General features: G+C 40.3%; 1 protein-coding gene across 3 annotated transcripts in view; it reads right to left on the bottom strand.

Annotated features, from left to right (window-relative positions):
* The window catches only part of LOC124596370 (cleavage and polyadenylation specificity factor subunit 1), a 299,255-nt gene that overhangs the window by 170,776 nt on the left and 100,827 nt on the right, over positions 1-27,652 (bottom strand). For all 3 annotated transcript variants that reach the window (XM_047135481.1, XM_047135482.1, XM_047135483.1), the window contains 2 exons: positions 25,451-25,558; positions 13,136-13,339 (listed from right to left, as the gene is read on the bottom strand). In XM_047135481.1, the coding sequence (XP_046991437.1) occupies positions 13,136-13,339; positions 25,451-25,558 (312 nt within the window). The remainder of the gene's footprint in view (positions 1-13,135; positions 13,340-25,450; positions 25,559-27,652) is intronic.

Below are 27,652 nucleotides of genomic sequence, written 5' to 3'. Positions count from 1 at the left end.
ACCCCATACCCAATATCATGGAGACCATTGATGATTTGGACCATGTCAGTACTTCTATATCACAGATTTAAGGAATAGATATCATCAGTTAGAGGTCGTATGAGAGGAAGGACTGAAGAGAGCAATGTTGGTCTCCTTGGGTCATAATCAATACTGGAGGATACCTTTTGAGTTAAAGAATGCACTCACAACATTTCAGTGGTTGCAGACAGGAGTATTGAGAAGCTTGAAAAATCGGGAGAGCTCAGTGTATCTCAATGACATAATTGTGTTCTTGTGGGATATGAAAGAGCATATGCAATGGCTGAGAGAAGTTCTTAAATAGTTACATGCCACAAACACTATTTTAGAAAAATGTCATTTTGCTGTAGAGGAAGCAGGAAGCTTAGGTCACGTAATTAGCAAAGAAGGGGTGTTGACAGACCCAAGGTTTGTAGAAGGAATTCAGAATTTCAGGTTCCTAAGTCTAGTAAGGAGCTACAATTGTTTTTATGGTCCTCCAATTATTACGGGCAATTTGTGAATGTAACTGTTGAAAAAAGGTGTGAAAGTCAAGTGGACGAAGTACTATGACACAGCCTTCAATGGATTTGCCAGACTATCAGAAAGAGTCTGTACTATCACATGACACTTCCAATTAGGCACTAGGATGAGTTTTTAATCATGTGGTAAATGACAAAGAACATCCTGTGGCTTGTGCTTCAACACAACTGCATAAAGTGGAAAAGAACTATTCCATGACAGAGAAGGAGATGCTCAGCTTCATATATGTAGTCACATTTTTTGGGTTTATTTGTATGGGAAAAAATTCAAAGCAGTGACCAATCATGCAGCTCTAAAGTGTTTATGGGGTTTGAAGGAATCTTCTAGCAGGCTCACGAGGCTGGCACCGAGGATGAGAGAATTTGATTATGAAGCTGTGCCTCGGATGGGTAAAAAGTATGGAAATGTTGATAGGTCAAGCAGAAAGGTAGCAGTAGTGCAGGCACTAGGACATGGCTTTGCTGAATAGCAAGCAGCACAGACTGCTGACTGCAAGCTGTGCATGAGGCAACCACAGTTCAGAACGTATGACAGCTTGTTACGTAAGACAACTAGGTTATGGATACACTTAGGGGTGCCAGCTATGTCGAGAGAAATATATGACCACATGCTATCTGGGAATGGACATCAGGGGGCAGCAAACCAGAGAATAGCAGAATGGTACTATTGCAAGAGGAGGAAAGAAGACACGGCCCAACATGCAAAGAATTGTGTTCTGTGTGCACAGTGAGTGAACCTGAGCCATAAGCAAGTACTATTACAAAGGTTACTAGAAGCAACAAAATCACCATTTGAAATGATAGGGATGGATGTCCTACATCCACTACACACAGAAAGTGGCTACACGAGTAGTGGGGGCTGTGTGGAAGGGACTGGGCTGTTTTTTTTTTTTTTTTTTTTTTTTTTTTTTTTTTTTTTTTGTTTTTTTTTAGGTCAGAGGGTGTCAGGGAACCAGATAAAGGGCATCCGCCGAATAGGGGACAAGTAAAACACAGTAAGTTGGTTGTATAAACAATCAGTACAATCAGTATTGTACTTGTAAATTGTCATAGCTGTGTTGGGAAAGAACCAGAGCTCCAAGTCCTAATAGAAAACACTGAAGCTCAAATAGTTACAGGTACAGCCGGAAATAAGTTCAGCTGAAATTTTTTCAAATGATCTAACAGGGTTCAGAAAGGATAGATTAAATACAGTTGGTAGTGGGGTATTTATTGCTGTCAGAAGTAGTTTGCCTCGTAGTGAAATTGAAGTAGATACTTCCTGCGAAATAGTATGGGTAGAGGTTATACTTGACAATCTGATTAAATTATTAATTGTATTGTTTTACCAAATCAAAAGATACAGTTGTTGAACAGTTCAAAGAAAACTTGAGTCTCATTTCAAATACGTACCCCACTCGTACAGTTACAGTCAGTGGCGACTTCAATCTACCCACGATATGCTGTAAAAATAATACATTTAAAGCAGGCAGCAGGCATAAAACATTATCCAAAATTGTACTGAATGCTTTCTCAGAAAATTATTTTGAAGAATTAGTTCATGAGCCCACTCGAAGTGTAAATGGTTGTGAAAGCATACTTGACCTCTTAGCAACAAATAATCCTGGACAAATAGTGAGTATCATGACAAATACAGGGATTAGCAACAACAAGGCAGTTGCTGCTAGGCTGATATCATTTAAAAAAGCTCATAAAAATGCCCTTAATGCTGTTTTGAGAGACAGTCTTCACTCCTTCCGATCTGATCATGTAAGAGTAGAAAAGTTGTGGAATGATTTCAGAGAGACAGTATCCACAGCAACTGAGAGATGTATACCACATAAATTAATAAACGATGGTACTGATCCCCCATGGTACACAAAACGGGCCAGATTGCTGTTACAGAAGCAGCGAAAAAAGCATGCCAAATTTAAAAGAACGCAAAATCCCCAAGACTGGCAAAGTTTTACAGACGTTCGAAATATAGCTCGTACTTCAATGCGAGAGCTTTTAATAAATTCCATAACGAAATTCTGTCTCGAAATCTGGCAGAAAACCCGAAGAGATTTTGGTCCTACATAAAGCACACCAGTGGCAAACACAATCAATACCTTCCCTGCGCCATAACAACGGTGAAGTCACTGATAATAGTGCCGCTAAAGCAGAGTTATTAAACACAGTTTTCTGAAACTCCTTCGCCAAAGAAGATGAAGTAAATATTCCTGAATTCTAATCAAGAACAACTGCCAAGATGAGAAACACAGAAGCACATATCCTTGGTGTCGCGAAGCAGCTTAAATCACTTTTTAAAGGCAAGGTTTCTGGTCCAGATTGTATACCAGTCAGGTTTCTCTCAAAGTATGCTGATACAATAGCTCCATATTTAACAATTATATACAACCACTTGCTCACAGAAAGATCCATACCTAAAGACGGGAAAATTGATCAAGTCACACCAATACCCAAAAAAGGGAAGTAGGCGTAATTTGTTGAATTACAGGCCCATATCACAAATGTTGATTTGCAGTAGGGTTTTGGAATATGTATTGTATTAGAACATTATGAAGTACCTAGAAGAAACCGATTTATAGACAAATAGTCAGCACGGATTCAGAAAATATCGTTCTTGCAAAACACAACTAGCTCTTTATACTCATGAAGTAATGAGTGCTATCAACAGGCAATGTCAAACTGATTCCATATTTTTAGATTTCCAGAAGGCTTTGGACACCGTTCCTCACAAGTGTCTTCTAACCAAACTGCGTGCCTATGGAATATCGCCTCAGTTGTGCAACTGGATTTGTGATTTCCTGTCAGAAAGGTCACAGTTCGTAGTAATAGACGGAAAGTCATTGAGTAAAACAGAAGTAATATCCGGCATTCCCCAAGGAAGTGTTATAGGCCCTCTATTGTTCCTGATCCATATTAACGATATAGGAAACAATATTAGTAGCCGTATTAGATTGTTTGCAGATGGTGCAATCATTTACCATCTTGTAAAGTCATCAGATGACCAAAACGAATTGCAAAATGATTTAGATAAGATATCTGTATGGTGCGAAAAGTAGCAATTGACCCTGAATAAAGAAAAGTGTGAAGTTTTTCACATGAGTACTAAGGGCTGTAAATTCAACTAAATACTTAGGGATTACAATTACAAACAAACTAAATTGGAACGACCACATAGATAACATGGGTACAGCAAACCGAAGACTGCGATTCATTGGCAGGACACTTAGAAGGTGCAACATGTCTATTAGAGACTGCTTACACCACACTTGTCTGCCCTATTCTGGAATATTACTGTGCAGTGTGGGATCCGCATTAGGTGGGACTGATGGATGACATCGGAAAAGTTCAAAGAAGGGCAGCTCGTTTTGTACTATCGTGAAACAGGGGACATAGTGCCACAGACGTGATACGTGAAATGGAGTGGCAATCATTAAAGCAAAGGTGTGTTTCATTGCAAAGGGATCTTCTCATGAAATTTCAATCACCAGTTTTCTCCTCCGATTGCGAAAACATTCTGTTGGCACCCACCTACATAGGGAGAAGTGATCATCACAATAAAATAAAAGAAATCAGGGCTCGCACAGAAAAATTTAAGTGCTCATATTTCCTGCGCGCCGTTCGAGAGTGGAACGTTAGAGAGACAACTTGAAGGTGGTTCACTGAACCCTCTGCCAAGCACTTTATTGTGAAAAGCAGAGTGATCATGTGGATGTAGATGTAGACGGTATGTGGAAACCACCGACCTGAAACAATAGTCAACTACAGTGACACAAGCAATGGTTAATAATGGGTTTCTGAAGCTTGGTATATTTGATACAATAATCACAGATCAAATGACTAATGTCATGTCGTACTTGATGAAACAGTTTTGTCATTTGCTATGGATTTATAAATTAAGAACTAGTCTGCTGCACCCACAAACTAATGGCAGAATTGAATGCGTGCGTTGTACTACTGGTAAGGTGGTGAGTTACAATGTACACTCTCATCATGATGACTGGGACATGTACCTACCATTTGTCATGGCAGCTTACTATTCAAAGGCTAAGAGTGGTACTGGGCTGTCCTCTTATGTGGTAGTGTATGCAAGAAAGATGCCCACAATGTTGGAACAATCAGACCAAAGATTGTTAAGGACGGGGAACCAGTTGGTAATTACACAAAGACACTAAGGAAAGTATGGAAGCGTATGCAGAGAGCGAATACCAAAGCCATGGAACAGCAAGAGGTTGCGGTAAGGTGCACAGTGAAATTACCACAGTACACGGTAGGACAATCAGTAGTGTTGTCAACTGCTTATATTCATCAAGGTAACACAACAAAGTTTGTCGCTAGGTACCTGGGACCATACCATGTGATGGGGACATCATCAGTCAATGTTAAGCTTCAGCTGGCAACTTGAACATGGTTCATGTTGGTGAACGACGACCATTTCAAGGTGCTCCAGATCCATGGCCCCTCAGATCAACAGCCAAGGCAGAGATAAAGGGCAAAGGATGTGATAAAGAGGGTGAGTGCAAAGTTGTTATGTGATCTACGCAGGCAATACAATAAAGGTTAACGCCAAGGACATAAGGCATAAAGTGGATATTTCATGGTACATTTTAGTATTTGTTACGGGGTTAGGTAATATTAAGGCACAGATGGTGTGATTTTTGGAGACAGTAAGCTGCAACGAAGAGAGTGTGCAGAATATATTGTTGTGTGCCGTGGTTGCTATAATTTTGTCAAGGCTGTATAATTAATATAGGTCCAAGGAGTGCACTGGAAATCAGCAGACCCTTAGAAAGGGGGAGGGAGAGTAACTGGCTCCCTGTTCTCAGATTGGTGTGCACAACGAATGAGGGCAAAGGAGATCCTAGTCGCGGAAGTGTTCCACCTCTTCACCAAAGATGGAGCGGAGGCACTGCAAGATCAGAGTCTAGATAACAGTGTGCTGTTTACCACACAAGAGGATGTGGTTCTCTCCAGTCACTCGATGCTGTAAATAGTTTTCAATGCATATAGGAGATGAGAAATGAGGTGAGGAGATTAGAGGATGTGTCTGCAGTATTTTGGTGCGAAACAAAGTAGTATGGGTGGAATATGATGGGTTGCACAAATCTTACAAGCAACTATGGGAACAGATGTGACAAGCAACAGACATGGTGCCATGCACCTTGCAGCAACACAGGAGAGTTAGTTTGGACAGTGGGAGAAGGATACCCAAAACAGTGTTTGGAACTACAAATAAAAGTGACATCACAGAGATAACTGACACCATGCAAAGATTGAAACAAATGGCAAAGGGGAAAATGCCAGTTGCCGAGTGGCATATCACGCATTTGACAAATTTGGAGCAGAAGATGCTGAACAATATACGTGCATTATGGAAAATAATGCCTACGGTGATAGAATATCCAAAGTCATCAGTCGAAATTGTGAATCATGATCTAGGAACTATACAGACTCGAATGGATGCATTGGAATCGAGAATAACGACCACAAGACTGCTACAGCTGTTGGCCAACAGTATCTGGGACATGAGGGTGGTAATCAGAAATTTTCAGGAACACATTCATCATGTCGTACAAGAACAGCTTAGTTCTGAGTCTTTTGCACCAAAGCAGTACCTGGTTGGGGTGCAGAAGGAGTTGCCAACCAAGTTGGAACTCATTGCAGATCTGTGCAAGCAAAAATTACCCTTGTGTTACCATGGAGCAACAGCAGAAGTCAGAAAGGACCAAGCAGGACTATACATACTGGTTTGATTTCTGGTTGGCAGTGGACATGCGCAGTTCAGGTGTCCCATTATTTTTGCTTATCTATTAAGGAGGAGGACCTTGGGAAAGCTTGTACAGTTCAGGACAGGAGAAATCTTACCGATATTGGAGGATGGGGATAAGCATACTGTAATGGCAGTGCAAGAACTTCAGCCCTCTCAGAGGGAAAGGATTACAATCTGCCCAAGCCAAGTGATCCAGACTGGCATGGACATGAAGTTCAGCAGTGACTAGGCAAAACAGACAGCAAGGATTGTCCATGGGAGCCTCAACCTTACTTCCAGCAAGGAAGGGTACACCAGATCTACTCCCTGTGTGACACTTTAGTGTTGTATGAGCATGATAGACTCACAGCGGTCATGAGACTGGAATTGCATACTAGTGGGTTATTAAGTAACGGGACTGCTCGTGATATAATGAGACCAACATTCCACCTGTTGGTCGCTATTACATGGATCTCCATATCGAACGGAGCACAGCCAAAGCTGTACTGTCCAGAGAATCCGATGGGAATGTTCCCAACACAAAATCTGACCTATCTCAATAATGCCTTGAGACCTGACCTAATCATCTCCCTGAACCAACTCATGACAATCCACAAAGGGCGTATTGTGGCAGAACAGATGCTACAGCATGTGCAGCATTAAGCAGTATCAGGAGAAACAATCATATGATAGTGACCTTCAGTGTCACAATATATATCATCCTAGTAGCTCTTGACTCCATTTTCTGCAACCTTCATCTATGTAAGGTGGAGCACTGCATGATCAAGCAACTGACGGTAGTACAGTTCCAAGTTAACTGGATCACCAATTGTGTACGAGTGACAGGAAACGAAATGGTGAGAGTGAATACTGGACTGTGTGCGAGTGTAATAACATGAGTAGTATTAAGGAATGTGTTTTCCAGTATTTACGATGTCACAAAGCACTATTGGGCACAGCTTGGGGCTCTTGGTAATGTAAGGAGAGAGATGCAATGGTGGCATAACTAAGAGCAAGAAGGCAATTGCAGTTGTAAGTTGTGTTGTAATACATTTCATATGGAACAATGTCCAAGAGAGCAAGAGAGAAAATATAAAGTACTAGTGGCAAAGGAAGACTTGGGATACAAGTGGAGTACACCCATTGAAGATATGTAAACAGGCAGAATATGGCACTGTGGTCGGCAATGCCTATATAAGACAACAAGTATCTGGCACAGTTGTTACATCGATTACTGCTGCTACAATGGCAGGTTATCAAGATTTAAGATACACTCCTGGAAATGGAAAAAAGAACACATTGACACCGGTGTGTCAGACCCACCATACTTGCTCCGGACACTGCGAGAGGGCTGTACAAGCAATGATCACACGCACGGCACAGCGGACACACCAGGAACCGCGGCGTTGGCCGTCGAATGGCGATAGCTGCGCAGCATTTGTGCACCACCGCCGTCAGTGTCAGCCAGTTTGCCGTGGCATACGGAGCTCCATCGCAGTCTTTAACACTGGTAGCATGCCGCGACAGCGTGAACGTGAACCGTATGTGCAGTTGACGGACTTTGAGCGAGGGCGTATAGTGGGCATGCGGGAGGCCGGGTGGACGTACCGCCGAATTGCTCAACACGTGGGGCGTGAGGTCTCCACTCCACAGTACATCGATGTTGTCGCCAGTGGTCGGCGGAAGGTGCACGTGCCCGTCGACCTGGGACCGGACCGCAGCGACGCACGGATGCACGCCAAGACCGTAGGATCCTACGCAGTGCCGTAGGGGACCGCACCGCCACTTCCCAGCAAATTACGGACACTGTTGCTCTTGGGGTATCGCCGAGGACCATTCGCAACAGTCTCCATGAAGCTGGGCTACGGTCCCGCACACCGTTAGGCCGTCTTCCGCTCACGCCCCAACATCGTGCAGCCCGCCTCCAGTGGTGTCGCGACAGGCGTGAATGGAGGGACGAATGGAGACGTGTCGTCTTCAGCGATGAGAGTCGCTTCTGCCTTGGTGCCAATGATGGTCGTATGCGTGTTTGGCGCCGTGCAAGTGAGCGCCACAATCAGGACTGCATACGACCGAGGCACACAGGGCCAACACCCGGCATCATGGTGTGGGGAGCGATCTCCTACACTGGCCGTACACCACTGGTGATCGTCGAGGGGACACTGAATAGTGCACGGTACATCCAAACCGTCATCGAACCCATCGTTCTACCATTCCTAGACCGGCAAGGGAACCTGCTGTTCCAACAGGACAATGCACGTCCGCACGTATCCCGTGCCACCAAACGTGCTCTAGAAGGTGTAAGTCAACTACCCTGGCCAGCAAGATCTCCGGATCTGTCCCCCATTGAGCATGTTTGGGACTGGATGAAGCGTCGTCTCACGCGGTCTGCACGCCCAGCACGAACGCTGGTCCAACTGAGGCGCCAGGTGGAAATGGCATGGCAAGCCGTTCCACAGGACTACATCCAGCATCTCTACGATCGTCTCCATGGGAGAATAGCAGCCTGCATTGCTGCGAAAGGTGGATATACACTGTACTAGTGCCGACATTGTGCATGCTCTGTTGCCTGTGTCTATGTGCCTGTGGTTCTGTCAGTGTGATCATGTGATGTATCTGACCCCAGGAATGTGTCAATAAAGTTTCCCCTTCCTGGGACAATGAATTCACGGTGTTCTTATTTCAATTTCCAGGAGTGTAGTTTGAACACGGTGTTACAGCCAGTGAATGAATGATGGGAAACAGCATCTCTGAGGTAGCGATGAACTGGAGATTTTCCCATACAACCATTTCACGAGTGTACCGTGAATTATCAGGAATTCGGCAAATCAAATCTCTGACATCGCTACGGCTGGAAAATGACCCTGCAAGAACGGGGCCAGTGACGGATGAAGAGAATTGTTCAACGTGACAGGGGTGTTACCCTTCCACAAATTGCTGCGGATTTTAATGCTGGTCCACCAACAAGTGTAAGCGTACAACCCGTTCAACTAAACACCTTCAATAAGTGTTTTTGGCGCCGATGGTACACTCCTGTACCCTTGATGACTGCACAACACAAAGCCTTACGCCTTACCTGGGCCTGTCAACACCAACATTGGACTATTGATGACTGGAAACATTCAGCCAGGTCAGGTGGGTCTCATTTCAAATTTTATCATGCAGATGGATAACCTCATGAATCCATGGACCATTCATGTCAGCAGGGAGTGTTCAAGCCGGTGGATGCTCTGTAATGGTGTGGGACACATGCAGTTGGAGTGATATGGAACCCATCTTATATACGTGACATGTACGAAAGTATCCTGTCTGATCCCTTGCATCCATTCATGTCCACTGTGCATTCCAACAGACTTGGGCAATTCCAGCAGGACATGCGACACTCCACATGTCCAGAATAGCTACAGAGTGGCTCCAGGAACACACTTCTGAGTTTAAACACTACCTCTTGTCACCAAACTCACCAGACACGAACAATACTGAGCATATCTGGGATGCCTTGCAATGTGCTGTTTAGAAGATATCTCCACCCACTAGTACTCTCAAAGATTTATGGACAGCCCTGCAGGACTTATGGTGTCAATTCCCTCCTGCACTACTTGAGACTTTAGTAGAGTCCAAGCCATGTCATGATGGGGCACTTCTGTATGCTTGCGGGGGGGTGTACAGATATTAGGCAGGTATACCAGTTTCTTTGGCTCTACAGTGTATAAATGTAGGAGAGGGTAAGTAATGTAGCGCCATCCCTCTTTTTCGAGCATTACCACAGAAACTAGCAGTCAGCCACAGCAAAGGAAGGCAGATACAGCAGTGGAAGGAGGAGACTAATGGGCCGACATGGCAGTTGCTGCATTGGGGCTGTTTAGACACACGGGGCGGACTAGGCGAAGCACCACAACAATGCAACACAGGAGTAAAAGAGAGCTCTTGCAGGATGAGCCAAGAAGTTTCTACATTCCAGGCCGTAGATTTGTTATTCCAAGCATGGCTGGAAACATCACATCAGTACAACAAGTGGGCTGTAAATGATTATATCATTAGTTTCAACAGAGGCATCAGCAGTCCAGAAGTTCCTCTCCAAATATACAAAAGGTCTCACTGAGGCCTTCACAGACTGAAATTACCCACCCAACCTTGTACAGAAACAGATCTCCCATGCCTTGAATCTCCAGTCAACTACCACTTCCCAGGTACCAACTGTCCAGCTGCAAAGGAGCTCCCCCCCCCCCCCCCCCCCCCTCCTCCCCCATGTCACAGTACCATCCAGGACTGGAGCAACCGAATCACATTCTCTGCCTGTCTTTCATCTACCTCTCATTGTGTCCTGAAGTAAGGAATATCCTACCCACCACCTTTCTCACCCCTCCCACAGTGGCATTCTGCCCCCCCCCCCCCCCCCCCCCCACACACACAAAACAAAACCTACGCAGTATCCTTGTTCATCCCTATTCCATGCCACCAACATCCCTTTGCCTCACAGCTCATGTCCCTGCAATAGACTTAGATGCAATATCTGTCTTATACATCCTCCACAGCCACCTACTCCAGTCCAGTCACAGGCATCTGCTACCCCATCAGAGGTGCGGCTATCTCTGAAAGCAGTCATGGGATCTAAAAATTAAGCTGCAACTACTAGGTTGCTTTCTGCGTGGGCATGATGACTAACAGGTTGTCTGACCACATGAATGGCTATGGACAAATTGTGACAAGAGGCAGCTCAGCCACCCAGTTGCTGAACATACTGCCCAACACAACATGCCTCATTTCAATGGCTGCTTCACAGTCTGCGCCATATGGATTCCTTCCTATCAACACAAGCATTTCTGAACTGCACAGGTGGGAACTCTCCCTGCAATATAACATATGTTTCTGTAACCTCCTCTGGCCTCAACCTTCGCCAGTCTGTGTCCTCTACTTGACTGCCACCTTCCCTGCTCTCACTCCAGCACAACACAGCCTTCTACTCCACCAGTGTACCCACTACTTCTCTCCACTTTCTCCTTTTCTGACCCCCCTCCAATTGTCCCTAGCAGCCCTACCCTGTTCCTATCACAGATACATGAGTAGTGCCAAGTCATCCTCCTTGGGCTCGGTAGTTGTCCACCAGCAGACTGCTGCCTGGCCAATTCCAGCAGTGCCCAGACTCCTGCCCTGAAGGGCTCCAGAATGAGACTCAGGCACTACAGCAGTCCACCCCCCTGTGCTGGTGTTGGCATCACATCCTGTCACTTCCTGGGCAAGTTCCACTGGAGTCAACATTCCTGGGCACCAACAACACAGAGTAGTAACCATCCACTCAGTGCCGCCAAGAGCCGTCCTTGCCACATACTGCGAGGATATGTGGCTGCTGCCTCCACTGATATGCAACTAGTACAGTCGAATGAGTGCTAATGAAATGTTTTAAATTTTGATGATGTCTGTCTGGGGTACAAACAGCCTATTTCCATGATCTCTCCACACTGTCATGACCCAACCCTATGCAGAAGTGGTTATACCCACAACCACTTTATACGAAAAATTTGGGTAACAGCACGAAATGTACCAAAGTGGAATGCCTCCACTCCTGATATAATTACTACATTTTTCTTTTCCGCTCTCTGTTCCATAAATAATACATGCATTGTGCAGATTCTAATTATTATCCAAATAACTTTTTAAAACCTTATCATTCAGTGCACTGTTTACAGGCCGCTTATAATATCATAAATAGTTCACACAAGATCACTGTATTTAAATATTCAAAATTTATAATATGTGAAGGCAGAGGCATTTGAAAATTCATCCTGATAGTAATTATTTGTTCTTTAATCGGCACACCTTATCTGAGAGCCTTCAATTTCTTCCTCCCAAAGATCATTTTGTCTTTTCTGGAAACCATGCAGTCAAAAAGTTGTCCTCTTTTTAGAAAGCAATCCTTTCAAAAAGCAATTATTACAGAATTGTATCTTGCTTTTCTTCTGACACCAAAAATGTATAATTTTACTAGAATATGTCAGTTAATGAAATATTTCAATGAGAAAGATTGAGTTACCAGAGAAATCTTGACAGGCTTTACTACGTTCCAGGAATACCATTGATTATTCAAAACTTCTGTTACATAAAAGAGAACCTGTGGCACTAATTTATGGCTATGTAGCCAACTGTTAACTAAAATAAGTTCTCTGGATAACCTATGTATGCATTCTTAACTTACCTGGTGCTGCACACCATATCACAGACAGTCCATGTTTAGGGTTAATATGTAAATTTCCAAGTCAACAATCAACTGTTTCAAGTCAGTTCTGTTTGTGTTTTCATAGAGCAATGTTTTACAGCCAGTCACCAATGAGTTTCTACAATCGCTTGTGTAACATTTTAATTGGAAATTTATGGAGTATTTAGCACAAATTAATGCCAACTCTTCAAAGTCTATGTGAGTTTACTGCTCTGTATTATCACAAGAGTTTGTTTACTACATGAAATGTCACTATCTTTGATAAAGACAGATGAAATAGATGTACGTTAACTTTGGTGGAGTTTTGAAAAATTATTTAAAGTTCACCTGACGGTTCCAGAAATCAAAAATTGACAGGTCATTAAACTTCCAAGTAGAAGTATTGTGGTGGACATGCAAACTACAGACAATGAGAGTCAAAAGGAGATAGTTGCCTAAGGAAAGATTTTAAAAACTAAATACCAGCACACAAAACAAAAAGCTATGGACTTAGCAAACAGTTCAAAGACAATAACAGGCTGCTTGTAGTTACCAATACAGATTTGCTAACCAGAAGAAAAAAGTTTGTCCTTTCTTATGTTGCCTTGCAACTGCAAGGACACTTACATTTTGGTAATCTTATAAGTGAAAATAGTAACTCACCATTGAGACAGAAGGTCTTGTAACACTAAGCCTTCCTTGATTCCGTGATTCACGTAACGTGAGCAATATCACTTGACCATCTTCACTCAAAATTACAACATGAGGATCAGCAGAAGAAGCATGTACTATAGGAGAACCTAAATCCAATGGAATGTGCTGAATCTGATCTAAACCCTGAAGCAGCCGGACACCCATCTGTGAAACCTAATACAAATTGTACAAAAATAAATTATTATTTATTAACTTGTCTGAAAACAAAAAATAAAGGAATAAAAATATCCACTTATTGTATAACTGAGCACTACACACACACACATACTGACAAAAACTAACTTCAACTGAAAGAAACATGTTACTAAGCTGTTCAAACAACTACATTCCACTACTTTTGTTCTTTGTACATTTTCTCATCTTGGGGACAAATGAATCAACCTTCTAACACATTTTGCACATTTCCACTCAACAATGTATTACAGAATAATACTCTGGGGGCAATTCATAACTTAGAAGCAAAATATTGATTGCACAAATGCGAGCAGAAGGAAGAATACGTGGGCATCATCCATAGTCGTTTTGTAGGCAATCTTCAAAAAGTTTGGCATTTTAACTGCACCTTCTTCACTCATACACACACACACACACACACACACACACACACACACAAATATTACCAACAAAATGACCGTGGATGAAGATAACATATTATTGCTACTGCCTGATTTTGTGCAATCAATATTTTCTTTCCAAGTGATGAGACCCCCCCCCCCCCCCCCCGGTCCCCCCAAGAATATTTTATATTTTAGATATAGTAAAGGTGCAATTAAAATTTCAAAATAAGTTGTGTTGCTGCTTGTTGAACTCCCTTCTGTGATACTGACAGCTTTAGTAATTAGTAATAAATCTCATTTTTCTTCCAGTGTTGTAGGTATGTATATCACTAATGTTCCCAAATTGCAATGGATTATTTATGACAAATTGCATTTGTCAGTGGCACAGAAAGGAGTTCAATATGCAGAAACAAAATTTTTTTTATTATTTGCCTATTAATATAAAATATCTGACAGGTAGCAAAGCAAGTTTTAAATCCAACCTAAATTCATGGGAATGCTACGGAATAGGGGAAAGAGATGGGTGTGGGGCAGCTGCTATGAGAGATTGAGAACATGTGGGTTGTGGGATTGAAGGGTGTTCTAGCAATAATTCCCATATATGAAATTCAGAAAAGATGTAGTTGAGGGAAGGGTCCAGACAGCATGCATTTTGAAGCAACCACAGAAATCAAGCATTTTGTGCTCAATGACTTATTCTGTCACTAGGTGGCCAACTCTTCTCTGGGACACAGTTTGGTAGTGGCCATTTGTTTTGGTTGATACCATTTAGAGAGAACTGTGTATATTGATGTTTATGGTATGGCTGTTCCAATTTGGGGTGGTTTCGGTGACAGGTGGGGATGAAAAGTTTTTTTGATCCAGAAAACCATTCCAATTAGATAAAAGATGTAAAGATATGTGTGTAAAAACAATAGTATGAAAAGGATAGATTGCTGCTCACCAAATAGAGGAGATGTTGAGTTGTAGATAGCCACAACAAAAAGACCACTAAATATGTTGTGTAAGTTTTCAGCCAAGAGGCCTTCTTCTAAAGTAGACAACACACACCTACACCTACATTCCCACAAGCACAGCTCACATCTACACGACTGAGGCTGGTCTCGGTGACCAGAGACAGTGGTGTGTGTGTGTGTGTGTGTGTGTGTGTGTGTGTGTGTGTGTGTACCTAAGAACAAGGCCTTTTGGATGAAAACTCACAGGTTTAGCAGTCTTTTTGTTGTGTCTGTCTCTAACTCAACATCTCTATATGGTGAATAGCAATATAATCTTTTCACAATATTGTCATTATTCCATCCTACACTTTCCATTGTCTGCATAAAAATGTTTTACGTAGTCAGCATGTACAGAACTTTCCACTGTGTGCGCATTGGTCACTTATGCTTTGGCATTGCTGCTTGGTGGTGTTTTGGAAGGCAGAGAAAATGAGGTGCTGCCTACAATGACAACACCCCAAAACAGTTGAAGAAAGCTTAAGAGAAATGTCATTCATTCTCTTCTGTTCTGTTCTGGTGACATTCTGTGCTCGCACCTTGGTGACGTTCTGTGCTCACACCTCTCATTCTTACTCTGTACATTCATTCATCAAACCAGTACACGCACAGTGGAAAGTTCTCTACATGCTATCTATCTAAAACATTTTTATGTGAACAATGCGAAGTCCAGGATGGAATAAAAATAATATTATGGAAAGTATATATTGCTACTCACCATATAGAGATGTTGATCTGATTAATAGGAGATATGTTCACCCAATGTTGTAATTGTTATACAAGGGCAACAAAATACAGAAAAGTTCATTGAAAAGCAGTTACATCATTTTGTAGAGTGAATATGACAAAGCTCTCTTCCAGCCCTCAACCTCCTGCAAGTGAGAAGTCACACAGCAAGAGTTGGTGGCACTGCACCGCAGGTCCACCTCATCAAAAGAATTTTGGAACGATGACCATACAAGAAAACAGTTAAGGTAAAAGGTATTAACAACAGCAACAATGTGACAGTTCGTTTGGAAGGTAACACATCTTCTACGATCAGTACAGCTACAGACCACCACCATTGCATTCCAGATAGTGGGGTTGCTCCTTTGAGGATGGTTAGTGGAACCATTTATGGTAATTGATTCCATTCTGTATAGTAACCTGTCACAAAACAGGGTGTATACGCAGGCAAGAAAAAAAAATTCCCGGATTTTCCCCGGATTTCCCGGTTAAAAATACACTTTCTTCCACGTGAAAACACACTTTTCCCGTGTTAAGTGCTAGTATATTTTCTCTCGGAACTGCAAAACTCATCAATCTTTTGAATTGTTATGGTTTTATACATGGATGTAGAATTTCCCGGCACTTTAAAAGATGAAACTCAGGGAAAAAAAAGACGTTTTTTGGAAATATCTTTGATGTGCAGCAACATGTACGCTGCGTATTTTCGTATTACGAAAGTACACACTGGAATTCCACCAAACACCGCATGTAACTTTCCAAATCATTGAAATCGAGATTGCAGTGCGCTTTTGTAAGCCAGTCATAGCTCATGTCATGTGATCTCACCAGCCAATGACAGCGGATATTCAGAGTATAGGACACGTGATGTAGTCAGCCAACAGCAACATCACTGTTAAGTAGCACAAACACACAAACATGGAAAGTTAATAGTTTAAATAAATATACAGTGCTGCTACAAGAAAAACAAAGTTTTCACATATAATATTGGTCTCTAAGGTTAGTAAGCTGCAAGAGAAGCTAAGCTTTCGCATATAATGTTGATATTTTTTGCGCGTGTTACACTTTAACATATATCACACAAATGTGCCAGTAAAATGTTTAATAATGACATAAATGTCGGATCTTCAGGGTTCAAAATTCTTCTAAATGGCCCGTCATCAAAGAGTTGATTTTTAAATGAGAGTCAAGCCCTCTGGGATTTAAGAAATTGATGTTACATTCTCGCACATAGTTCGACTTCCGTAAAAGGATATTTACTTTGAAAGTAACCGTTTTTCAAAATGCCATTCGCAATATTTTCCCGCGACCTGTTAAAAATAGGAGCGTATCAGCAGTTGCCAGAGAGCACAGATAACAGGCGACACCGCGTTTGCGCAGCTATCATGACGTAGGAAGCCCGTAAGGGGAGTACGTGTAAAACACTGAAAGATCATACGTTGTATCATAAAAGAAACAAGACATCAGAGGATACTCCAAAAACATCGGAATTTCATGAAACATACTAAAATGTGCACATTTAATGTGCATATTTACAGTGCACATTCGTATGTCCAGATTCCCAATTAAGTAGACCTCGACCTGACATTAAGCTTTTCAGTGCGGTTTTCAGGATGTAAATTTTCTTGGAGCACTGGTTCTGTATTATATCATGTTTGGTTCTTTATTATGGCAAAATGCCATACATGCTAGAAGATGAAAACGTGCACTTGAAATGCAATGAACAGTTGAAACTAGCAAGTAATGTGGAATTAAACATTTCGTTTCAAATACATTGTCTGCCTCTACAGAAAAGGTTAATAAAAGTCAAATTTCTTTAGCAAACAGACAAAAATAACTTCATTGTTCTGCAAGGCGATTAATGCTTGACTGTCAGAAAGATGGAAGTGAAATGAAATCTGAAACTAATAACATATTTTAGCCTTCCGTAATTATGTGAATGTATTTTAATTCACTTGATGGCTCCTGGCCACAGATATCCATTTTGTTTTCATTTGACGTGAGTGTAAACGAAGGGAAAACAGCAAAATCACTAAATTCAAACAAGGATCACGTGGAGACTACACACTTCCCCACTATAACTCAGACTGCTCTGCACACCAGCCCCGGATCAACGATATTTGCTTATCGGGTCCAATTTTCTGAAATATGTTCATCTTGTAGCGCACATCTTTCTGAAAAGTCTGAAACATAAAAAACATATGTGTTCGAGGAAATGTAATACATGTTATTTGGCCTCAAGTGTGCCAAAGTGCAGTGCCATGCCTCTTCACACAGCATTCTTCTATCGCACGTCACTGTATTTCGCTCTGTGGAACTGAAACGTGTATATTTTGTAATGGATGTCATCAAACTATATTCAGGACAGTGGAAATTGAAACGTCCTGTGGTGCCTCTCCTATTCCCAGTCGGTCAGCAAACAGACAAAAATAACTTCATTGTTCTGCAAGGCGATTAATGCTTGACTGTCAGAAAGATGGAAGTGAAATAAAATCTGAAACTAATAACATATTTTAGCCTTCCATAATTATGTGAATGTATTTTAATTCACTTGATGGCTCCTGGCCACAGATATCCATTTTGTTTTCATTTGACGTGAGTGTAAACGAAGGGAAAACAGTAAAATCACTAAATTCAAACAAGGATCACGTGGAGACTACACACTTCCCCACTATAACTCAGACTGCTCTGCACACCAGCCCCGGATCAACGATATTTGCTTATTGGATCGAATTTTCTGAAATATGTTCATCTTGTAGCAAATGGGATTATTTGTAATCAGGCAGAACAAGAACTCTTCAGAAAATTTGCACTCTTTATTGCCTATTAGCTAATAACTTGCTGTTTTGTGTGACATAAAATTAAATATAGGAAAAATATAGGATACATAAAACCAATAAAGACAAGAGACAAGAAAGAAAGTACACATTTCTTCAATCCTTAGCTCTCAGCATTTTTTCCTCTCTAATCTTACTACAGCTTTACATGGCGTGCTTTCCTTTCTGTGAAAGAATCTATTACCTCATCCAAGTTCGTTTTGCTACATGAAAAATCGAAATGTCGTTATCTAATACTGAAAAAGCTGTTAATACAAATAATACCCAAGACTGGTGTGGTTTCTCGATCTGATTACGTCAATTTTGTCACTGCCTGCTAGGTAAAACAAAATAGGGCTTTTTAATATTGTAGCAATTTTGTATCACACGCCAGATAAACGAGACTGTTTTGGCACAAATGGTCATTTTTATAACATGACAGAATATAATACACGATGTATCGATATCAAATGCCTATAAGGCCTACTACAAGCAAAAAGCTTTATGTTAGGAAATAGTTTCACATTTCATTCATACACACCAGCTTCTCAAGCATGAGATCGAAAAGTAGTATTACGAAATTTTTCTATAAATTTGGAATCGTCTTACTCTTCCATAATTTGTGTGATGTCCCTGTTTCTCCTCCTTCCTTGTTCTAACAAACAATCTTGTCGTCACCAATTCTGTAGCTATTCCTACCATTGTCAAAATTTGTTCACTAACCCTGCCATAATCACAGGTTATCCCGCGATTATTCTCCGGTTAGGCATTGTTACATGTTCGTACAACACGTTTTCTGCATTACTTCCAGAATATAACTTAAGCGGGGACTGTAAAACTAGTCCTTACTAGTGTAGCGATGTGGCCTAAAATTTTCTGTCAAAATTTCATTTTCTTGGTTATACTGAGAAGATAATACGTAATCTTTCTCACCTGTTATTCCTGGTAGTCGTTTATTTCCATTCTGGTCGTCTGAATCTATGGATTTAGCTAGTAATTATAACAACGGTGATCATTCGCTAACCCAATCAACCACATAATCAGACAGCGATTGGCATTCATCCGTTTGGCTTTACTCCCCTCCGCTGATATAGCCCCGTCCCCTTTCTCTGCGGAAAGTTTATTTCTAGATGCGACGAGAATTCACCTGACAGAGACATCACGTACACTATGCACGCATTCAGAAATCAACTTAAAATGTGTTCAAAAATGTTCAAAAACCAACAGGGATGCGTTTCAAAATCATATGAACAATCGATAGACCAACGTGCGCTGGATGCTAGGTGCTTTGTAAAACAAGTTTTTTTTCCCCTCAAGATTATGAATTTGGCGCCCTCTTTTCCCGGTAGCATCTAGCTGCTTGCACAGCCAACAGCCACATTCCCGTAGTCAGGAGCGGGAGAATTTACTCCTCATACGTGACTCAACTGCGCATGCGCATGCGCACCCTGAGCCTGCTCGTAACTGCTAAAACGAATCTAATGTAAACAGTTGTGACTTCACATTCATCGGAGGCAGTTTGTTTGTATTAAACATTGCATAGTTTTCCTAAAGCCTTTGACACATTTTGCTGTTGGCAGATGCTTGCATGAGCACTGTGTGTCGTTGCTGTATACGGCGCATTTCCTTTGCAATTTAAGTTATTTTCGTTTTTTTCTCTCGTTTATGTTTTATTGTTGAAGCATTATTCTGCAGTAGCAGGATACAGTAATATGCTTTGTTAGCATATCGGTTCTTACCAGTCAAAATTACAAAAATTTAACAGAAAACTAAAACAATGAAAAATTATCTGGAATTCTAAAAAATTCCCGGGTTTTTCCCGGTTTTCTCCCGTATGAAATAATTCCCGGGTTTTTCCCGGATCTCCCGGGTTGTATACACCTTGCAAAATTAAGGCATGCAGCATTGTCCTCGGTGATCAAAAGTTACACATTTTGTAAGTGAAATAGGTATAAGAAGTAATGTTTGTAACATGTACTTTTTGTTGGACTATAGTGAATATTTTTGATGACATGTTCACATTTCTGCACATTTCATTGAACTTCTTGTTCAGTTCAAACTTGCTTACTGTGAAGCACACCACTTTCTAGCTGATAACAAATAATGACCCAGAATTTGATAAGTTAGAAAGCACTAATGGTATTCTTCTTTTGCAGAAGGAGCACTGTCATCTCAGATGGTAAAAATATGTACCATGTTTTCATATTCTGCATTAGTAAAAACAAATGGAATTTTTAATGACAACTTGCACAGTGAAATGTTTATACGATGCTTCAGCCTGAGGCCCTCACAATAATTTACAATCATATAGTTGCAACAAGCAAATATTATTTGAGTTGTGAGTTCAACAGCTTGTGTGTGTTGTTATTTTCAAATATTTCCTCCATGTATTTTTGGTTAAGTGTATGGTTTTTATGATGTTTCTAAACTGTTCTCAATTGCTTACATTATATTATGTGATTCCCAGTTTTTAATAACTATTTCTATTTTAATGATCCATTTTATCCTGTTTTTGCTAGTGTTTGCGGTCTCGAATATTTGTCTTCTGAGCATGTTCTTGTTCATCCTGTGGACATGTTCATTAAAAGTTTTATCCTTATTTCTCTAAAGCTGCCCATTATTGTTTTTGTCAGTAGATCTCTCTCAACAGGTTCTTTATCCAAATTCATTCACAAAAAACTGGTCTGAATATCCTCCTGAGAATTTTTCTTTCTGTTCAATTTCTCTTATTTTTGTCTGACCATGAATCACCATGGTTTCTGCAGTGTAGAGTGCTTCGAGTAATGCCTTAGTTTTGCACTGAGAGAGAGATTCTTCTACTGTAGTAACTTCAGTGGGCTTATATGCTTTTTGTAATTCCGAGATTCTTTCTTAACTGGCTATTGTTTTCAGTCCTGGAGGTTGAATAATCTCTCCTAGATACTTGAAGCGTGTAACTTATGACAGTTCCCTACACCAAGTTATAAATGGGAAATTATCTGCAAGCTTCCTTTTCATGTAAGGAGTTTCCTCATGGGAGATTTATAGGGTAGTTTTGTATGAGATTTCATGAAGCGTCTCCAGAGCAAGTTTGGTTTCTCCTCTATTGTTTGCTAGAATAACGAAGTTGTCTGCGGAAGCTAGACATATCACATTGTTTCTCTGCTCATTTTTAATCTCTCTTTAATTTATTTTCCACTATCTTCTCAATTTTCTGTAGAGTTATCTGAAATAGCAAGAGGGAGAGTACATCTTCCTGACAAACATCGGTGTGGTTTTAAAATGCTTCTGAAGTTTGTACCATGAATTTAATTTCAGATGTAGTATCTGATAATGTCTGCTAGATAATTTCCCTTGTTTTCCTGTCGATTTTGAATTCCTTTGAAGTATGGATTAATATCTGCCTATCTATTAAATCATAAGCATTTGTGAAGTCGGCAAAAGCTACCACAGTATTTCTACATCATCTTATTTGCAAAACTGTCTGTAAGTTTCATATATCTTCTATACAAGATTGCCATTTGCAAAATTCTGTCTGACTCTCCCCATTAAGGAATCTGCTTGTTCTTCCTGCCAATTTTGTACACAGTGTGATGTAGTGAAATTCCCATGTAATTTGGATCAGTTTTATCTCCTTTTCTGTGAAAAAAGTAATTACTAAACACTTCCAGTCTGCAGGTATTTGTTCAGTTTCCGGATGTTTGATATAATTCTGTGAGTTGCTTGTGTGAGATTACTTCATTTAATTTCTATATTTTTGCTCTGATTCGATCGTCCCCAGGTGACATGTTATTTTTCAAAGAACTAGTTATTTCCTTAATTTTCTCAACAGACACTGATTTTGGTACCCCCCCCCCCCCCCCCCCCCCAACCTCCCCTTTTTTCTTTTTTAATTTTTTTTTTCTTTTTCAAAAACCTAGTTTTTCCACCTTGGGTTTGCAGCTGAGAAGAAGAGTACTTGACTAAAATTTGACAATCTTTTTGTATTGGTTTCCGGTGTTACATTGGGCCTGTGAAAGCACAGATTAGGTGGCTGGTATCCTGTCAAGTTTTCTTTGAAAATTTTGCAAATGTTTCTGGTGTTGTTCTTGATAAGGTCTCATTCAATTTCTCTAATCCAGTTTATATCATATCTTTACCTTTATCTTTCTACTGTCTTGGATGATCTTTTCTGTATCTTTAAAAATTCCAGCCATTTTTCTGAGGTTTTATTGCTGCTGGAGGTTATCTATGCTTGTATTTTCTTTTCTATTGCCCAACAACAGGCAACATTCCACTCTTTCTTGTGGGGGTTTGCCTAATCTCATAGTTTTTTTCCAGAACGTCTTCACGTTCCTTCCAGTACATGGTATCTAACCCTTAATTTCATAAAGAATTTCTTTCTTATTGAGTTTGGGGTACTCTGAATCAATTCTGAGTGTTCTGTTCATTTATGGTCATAAGAGTAGTAGTTGCATCACCTTCGATGCCGATAGCCTTTAAGTGGAATAATAATTAATTTTGTTGTTATCAGTTATGTGACATTACCCCTTTTTTATATACATTATAACACATCTTTTTTTTATGTTAATGTTGTAATATAGCATGAGGAAAGAAGAAGCTTCAGAATTGCCAACATGGAGTAAAAGAAAGCTAGTAGTGTGCACACACCATGGCTGTTAATGGATGCACTCAACAGCAAAGATAGCTACTAGATAAGGCCACAGCCGGTCACTGCCTATAATGTTACTATCGTTAAAAGTGCTAATAACACTGTTCTTTTGTTGTTTTTATACACAAAAAATATGTATAGGGGAGATTTATAAAAAAAAGCTTGCTAGCAAGTAGCCAGAACATAGCGCAAGTTATCTCTGAGGGAAGGGAGGGCGGATAACATAGGAAGGAGTTATTCTGTAAATATCCGCTTTTCATAACATTCATTCAACAATAGTCCTGTTTCTCTTTCTTGTGCCTTTGTCCTGCACTGGCATAGCGTCAGCATGGTCATTAACAGATTTGGCATGATTAATCTAAGTGTTGGGCGCATACCCCTCCTGTCATCACTCCATTATCACCTCCTCCCCTTTCCGGCATGGAACGGTTGTACCCCAACTGCTTGCATTTAGTGTTATTCATGTCAAAGTGAGCAGAAGTTTTCTAAATGTTTGCAAATTGTGTAACTGAGATAGGACTTGGGTACCGGGACATTATTCAGCTAGTGGGATATGGGAAACCACCTAAAAACCACCAGCCTTCATTGTTAATCTGCAGAGTGGATTCAGTCCAGGTCCGGCGCAGCTCCCCTTCCCAGAAGAACTTCTTTAACATGCACAGCTATCTGGGAAGGTTATATAAAAACATGTGGGTGGGTGTATTTATTTACTACTGAACTGTAAGTAGAAAACCTGTTCACAGGTGATGCAAAACTTGTAGCTCAAACAAACTTAATTACATGTAAGGCAAGAATTGATATTAACATAGTGTAATTATGACTAATAGGATTTTAATAGTGTGCAGAAAATAAACTTTGTGTTCACATGAATAATTTTTATTTCAAGAGCTCTTTCATATTTAAAAAGTATAAAACAAATATAAATGAGAATAATACCAAAATTATTCATGGTGATCTATATCATTTAAATACCACAATGGCAGCACTTAAGAAAGCTATAATCTGGTTATATTGCTGAGAAAAAATAAGCAGTCATCTGTTAAAGAATTTAATGGTCATACGTTTAAGTCAACCATCAATCACAATTTGCCTGCTTATGCATAGAAGCAATTTCATGTATTGCTCCTGAGGGCAAATACAAAATAGAGAAGTGCCAGGAAATAATTCGTAGCAGTATAGCCTCAAATCAAATGCAACTCAAAGTGAACCAAAAGTGATTGATCATGTTCGCAAATGAAGCACACCACTTCTGGAATCATGCCAAATGACTTCGAACAATTTGAGCAGCAACTTTGACAAAAACGTCTATACTTGATAACTGTCCCAATATAAGATGTAAAATAAATAAGTTTGGAATGCAATCACCGCAGAATTATGTGTATTGTTCAGAAACCAAAATTACAAACTGTATCTTTAACATGAGAAATCAATATTTGGAAGTGAGATGTGATTGGTGATCACTGCAAGAAGACAAACTGAGATAGAGACAAAATCCAACACTGAAATTAAAGTAGTTTTCAACAATAACAAGAGAAGTAGAAAACTGGCATACTGCCACACACAAACTACAGTAATTTTCACTGAATATGGATTAACCCTTCAACTGCTGTGGGCGAGTTAACCTGTCATGTTCCGCCGCTCCCCAGGTGCTGAAGATTTGTTTAAAAGTGGTCCCTCGGTTTTCCTGAAAAGTTATTGGCATGTTTATGCATCCCATTCCACCGAGCTCTCACTGCTTTAGATGAGTTACTTCCTCATCTTGTTGAATAGATATGTTTTAGTATTTATCATACAACATATGTGCCTCTTTGTGTGCTATCATTTGCAAAAAAACTCGTTTCAATATCCTGAACCATTTATGAAATATGACAATTGTTATAACCATATGATTCACAATGTGCAGGAATGAAAATGGGTGCGCTGCACACGATAGTCCATTGGATATAAAAATCAATAACTCGAGAACAAAATGAAATATCATTCTGCTCTCTATTTCAAATAAAATTTTGACACCTTACTACATTTCATACACTGCAACGTATGAGCTAAAACCAGCCACACAAAGTTTACCCAACACGTTTTTATCTCTATAGACCCTTCAAAATTTCGTGCAATGTTTAATGTAATTTGAAGTGAAGATATCAGACTGTAAGGTGTGCAAAAATGAAACTGTTTCACTTAATAGCTTTTTACAATTGGATGATACGTATTTCCTAGTGGACGGAATGCCCTCTCTCAGCACAGGCGGCAGCATTTGGTGAGCATTAGAGCCGTGAAAAAGCCTTACTCAGCATGGAATGCAGAGAGCATGTCTGTACCAGCGAAACGGTTAAAAGAGATCAGTAGATGAACATAATAAACTAAGAAATGAGCAAGAAAAAAGGAATTAATTAAAAAGGAAGAAATGACAACTAACCAATGAATTTAATACTTCAAACATTACCATTTCAAAAAGCTCAAAAAACTTAAATGTTCACTAAATATTTTGTTTTTTGAAGAAGGTAACTCTCTCTATTATAATCTTTGAATTTATTATAAAATACCTGTATAATGAATCTATTATAACCAAGATTTCCAGCATAAACAGTTGGTCCTTGTGTACTGAAACCAGAGTTGTCTACTTCATTAATTTCCACACCAGTCTGCAAAATCTGTAAGAAATAATAACTTAAAATCATCATAATTCAGTCTGCCAACCTTTCACAGAAGAACAGATCAAAACTAACGATACAAATGTTCTGACACAATATTAATACAAGGCAACTATTTACACTGTGACACAAACCATATTACAAAAGTACGCTAAGCTAAAACAACTATTACAGTTCCTCCCAATACACAAAATCTGGTCTTCGTCACTAGAGAGAGAGAGAGAGAGAGAGAGAGAGAGAGAGAGAGAGAAGAAGAAGAAGAAGAAGAAATTGTTTGGCTGAAGCAGAAGTTTTAAAGAACTCTGCTTAGTCTTGTTGTCATATATATGTGTAATGCCTCTAAAAGCTGGTTTGCATTACACATTCTGAGGCAAAACTGCTGAGCATGTTTACTAAACTGCATTTTTTTTCCCCCATTCACTTACCATACTGTAAAACTTGTATAATAAAACAACTAAAAATCTCATAGCTAGTGCCCACATTACAACTGGTTTTCATCTGTTTCAGAAGTGCTTTGAGTCATGGCACTGATACATACCACACACAAGCAGAAAGTGCATTCATAAACTACTTTATCACAACTAAATTGCTTATCCATTACCAGAGATGTAAGATCTTAGCAATATAATTTGTAGAGGAAGATTTTAGTTTAATGTGCACTTACATGCAAGATTAACATAGACCAAGAACATGCTTGGGGTGAACCAGGATTAGGAAGGGACTACATCGGGATGGTTGACATGAATTTGAACCCAGGCTCTCGCAAATATAGGGTATCCCATTTACCTTGGCCACCCTAAATAACACTTTGTCCAGATGCAAATTTCAAAATGTTTCAAGCAAATGTTCTTTAGCTGTCAGGGGGACATGAATCAGCACGGTTGTCTTCATTGTAGCTTTGTTTTTTACAAAGATATGAACAGAGGTATGACTTTTTTAAATGGCACCCTGTATTTTTTATTCGGTAATTCATTTCCTCCCCTAAAGGCCTATTCAAAAATGCACCACAGTGTACCACTCACTGGGACACAACATTGTTAATTACATAACACAACATTGGCGTTGATGCTCCCAGTGCTTAGTGCAGGTACTCGGGGTAACGGACCACATCCACGTGCTGATGCTGACAGAGGACAAATGTAAACATAAGTAGAACGCACACCTGTCATTCTGTCAACCATCATCAGTTGAAGAGTGGTGTGAGTAGAATGTATACCAACGAAGAGAAGATAGAAATTCTACTCACCTATGGGGAATGTAAGTTAGCAGAACAGTAATTGCAATACTGTTTTCTTATGTACGGGTACATTTAGTACAGTAGTTTAGTCCTTTTAAATACTGTTGTGTAGAGTAGGCATACAGTAAAGGCTCCCCTTCATACAAACTGCATCAACATAATGTTTCTTTTATTGTTGTTGTTGTTGTTGTTGAAAATAGGCAAAATGCAGGCAGCGGAACTGTACAGAGAGCTATATCCCGACAAGAACCCACTTTCCTGATGGATGTTTTCTCGTCTTGTTGCGACACTTCAGGAAATGGGAAGTTTCAACCCATGACAACGCAATCGTCAAAGCACTCACACAGATGAAGCTGCCAAAGTTACTGTTCTTGCTTCCGTTGCTATGAATCCGTATATGTGAGCACACGACAGCTTCAACATAGGACTGGCATTCCTAAAACCAGTGTACATCATATTCTCACACATTATCGGTTCCATCCTTACCATGTACACCTACATCAAGAATGCATGGGAATGATTTCCAGAATCGTGTGCAGTTCTGTCAGTGGGCACAGCAGCAAATCCTCGACAAACCCGAACTTCTTCTCCAATGTTCTATTTACCGATGAATGTTCCTTCTCAAACAAAGGACATGTAAATACAAGGAACATACATTATTGGTCCAGCGACAACCCACGGTGGCTTACACAGGTGGAACATCAGCGTCAATGGAGAGTTAACGTCTGGTGTGGGATGCTTGGTACTACAGTTATTGGCCCTTATTTCATCAATGGTAGTCTAATGGCACAGCATATGCCAACTTCCTCAGAAGAATTCTTCCTCCTCTTCTGGATGAAGTGCTACTAAGGATCAGA

The sequence above is a fragment of the Schistocerca americana genome, chromosome 2 (assembly GCF_021461395.2).
Source record: "Schistocerca americana isolate TAMUIC-IGC-003095 chromosome 2, iqSchAmer2.1, whole genome shotgun sequence".
NCBI lineage: Eukaryota > Metazoa > Arthropoda > Insecta > Orthoptera > Acrididae > Schistocerca > Schistocerca americana.
The sequence above is the reverse complement of the archived record's forward strand: the minus strand, read 5'-3'. Positions and strand labels throughout refer to the sequence as shown.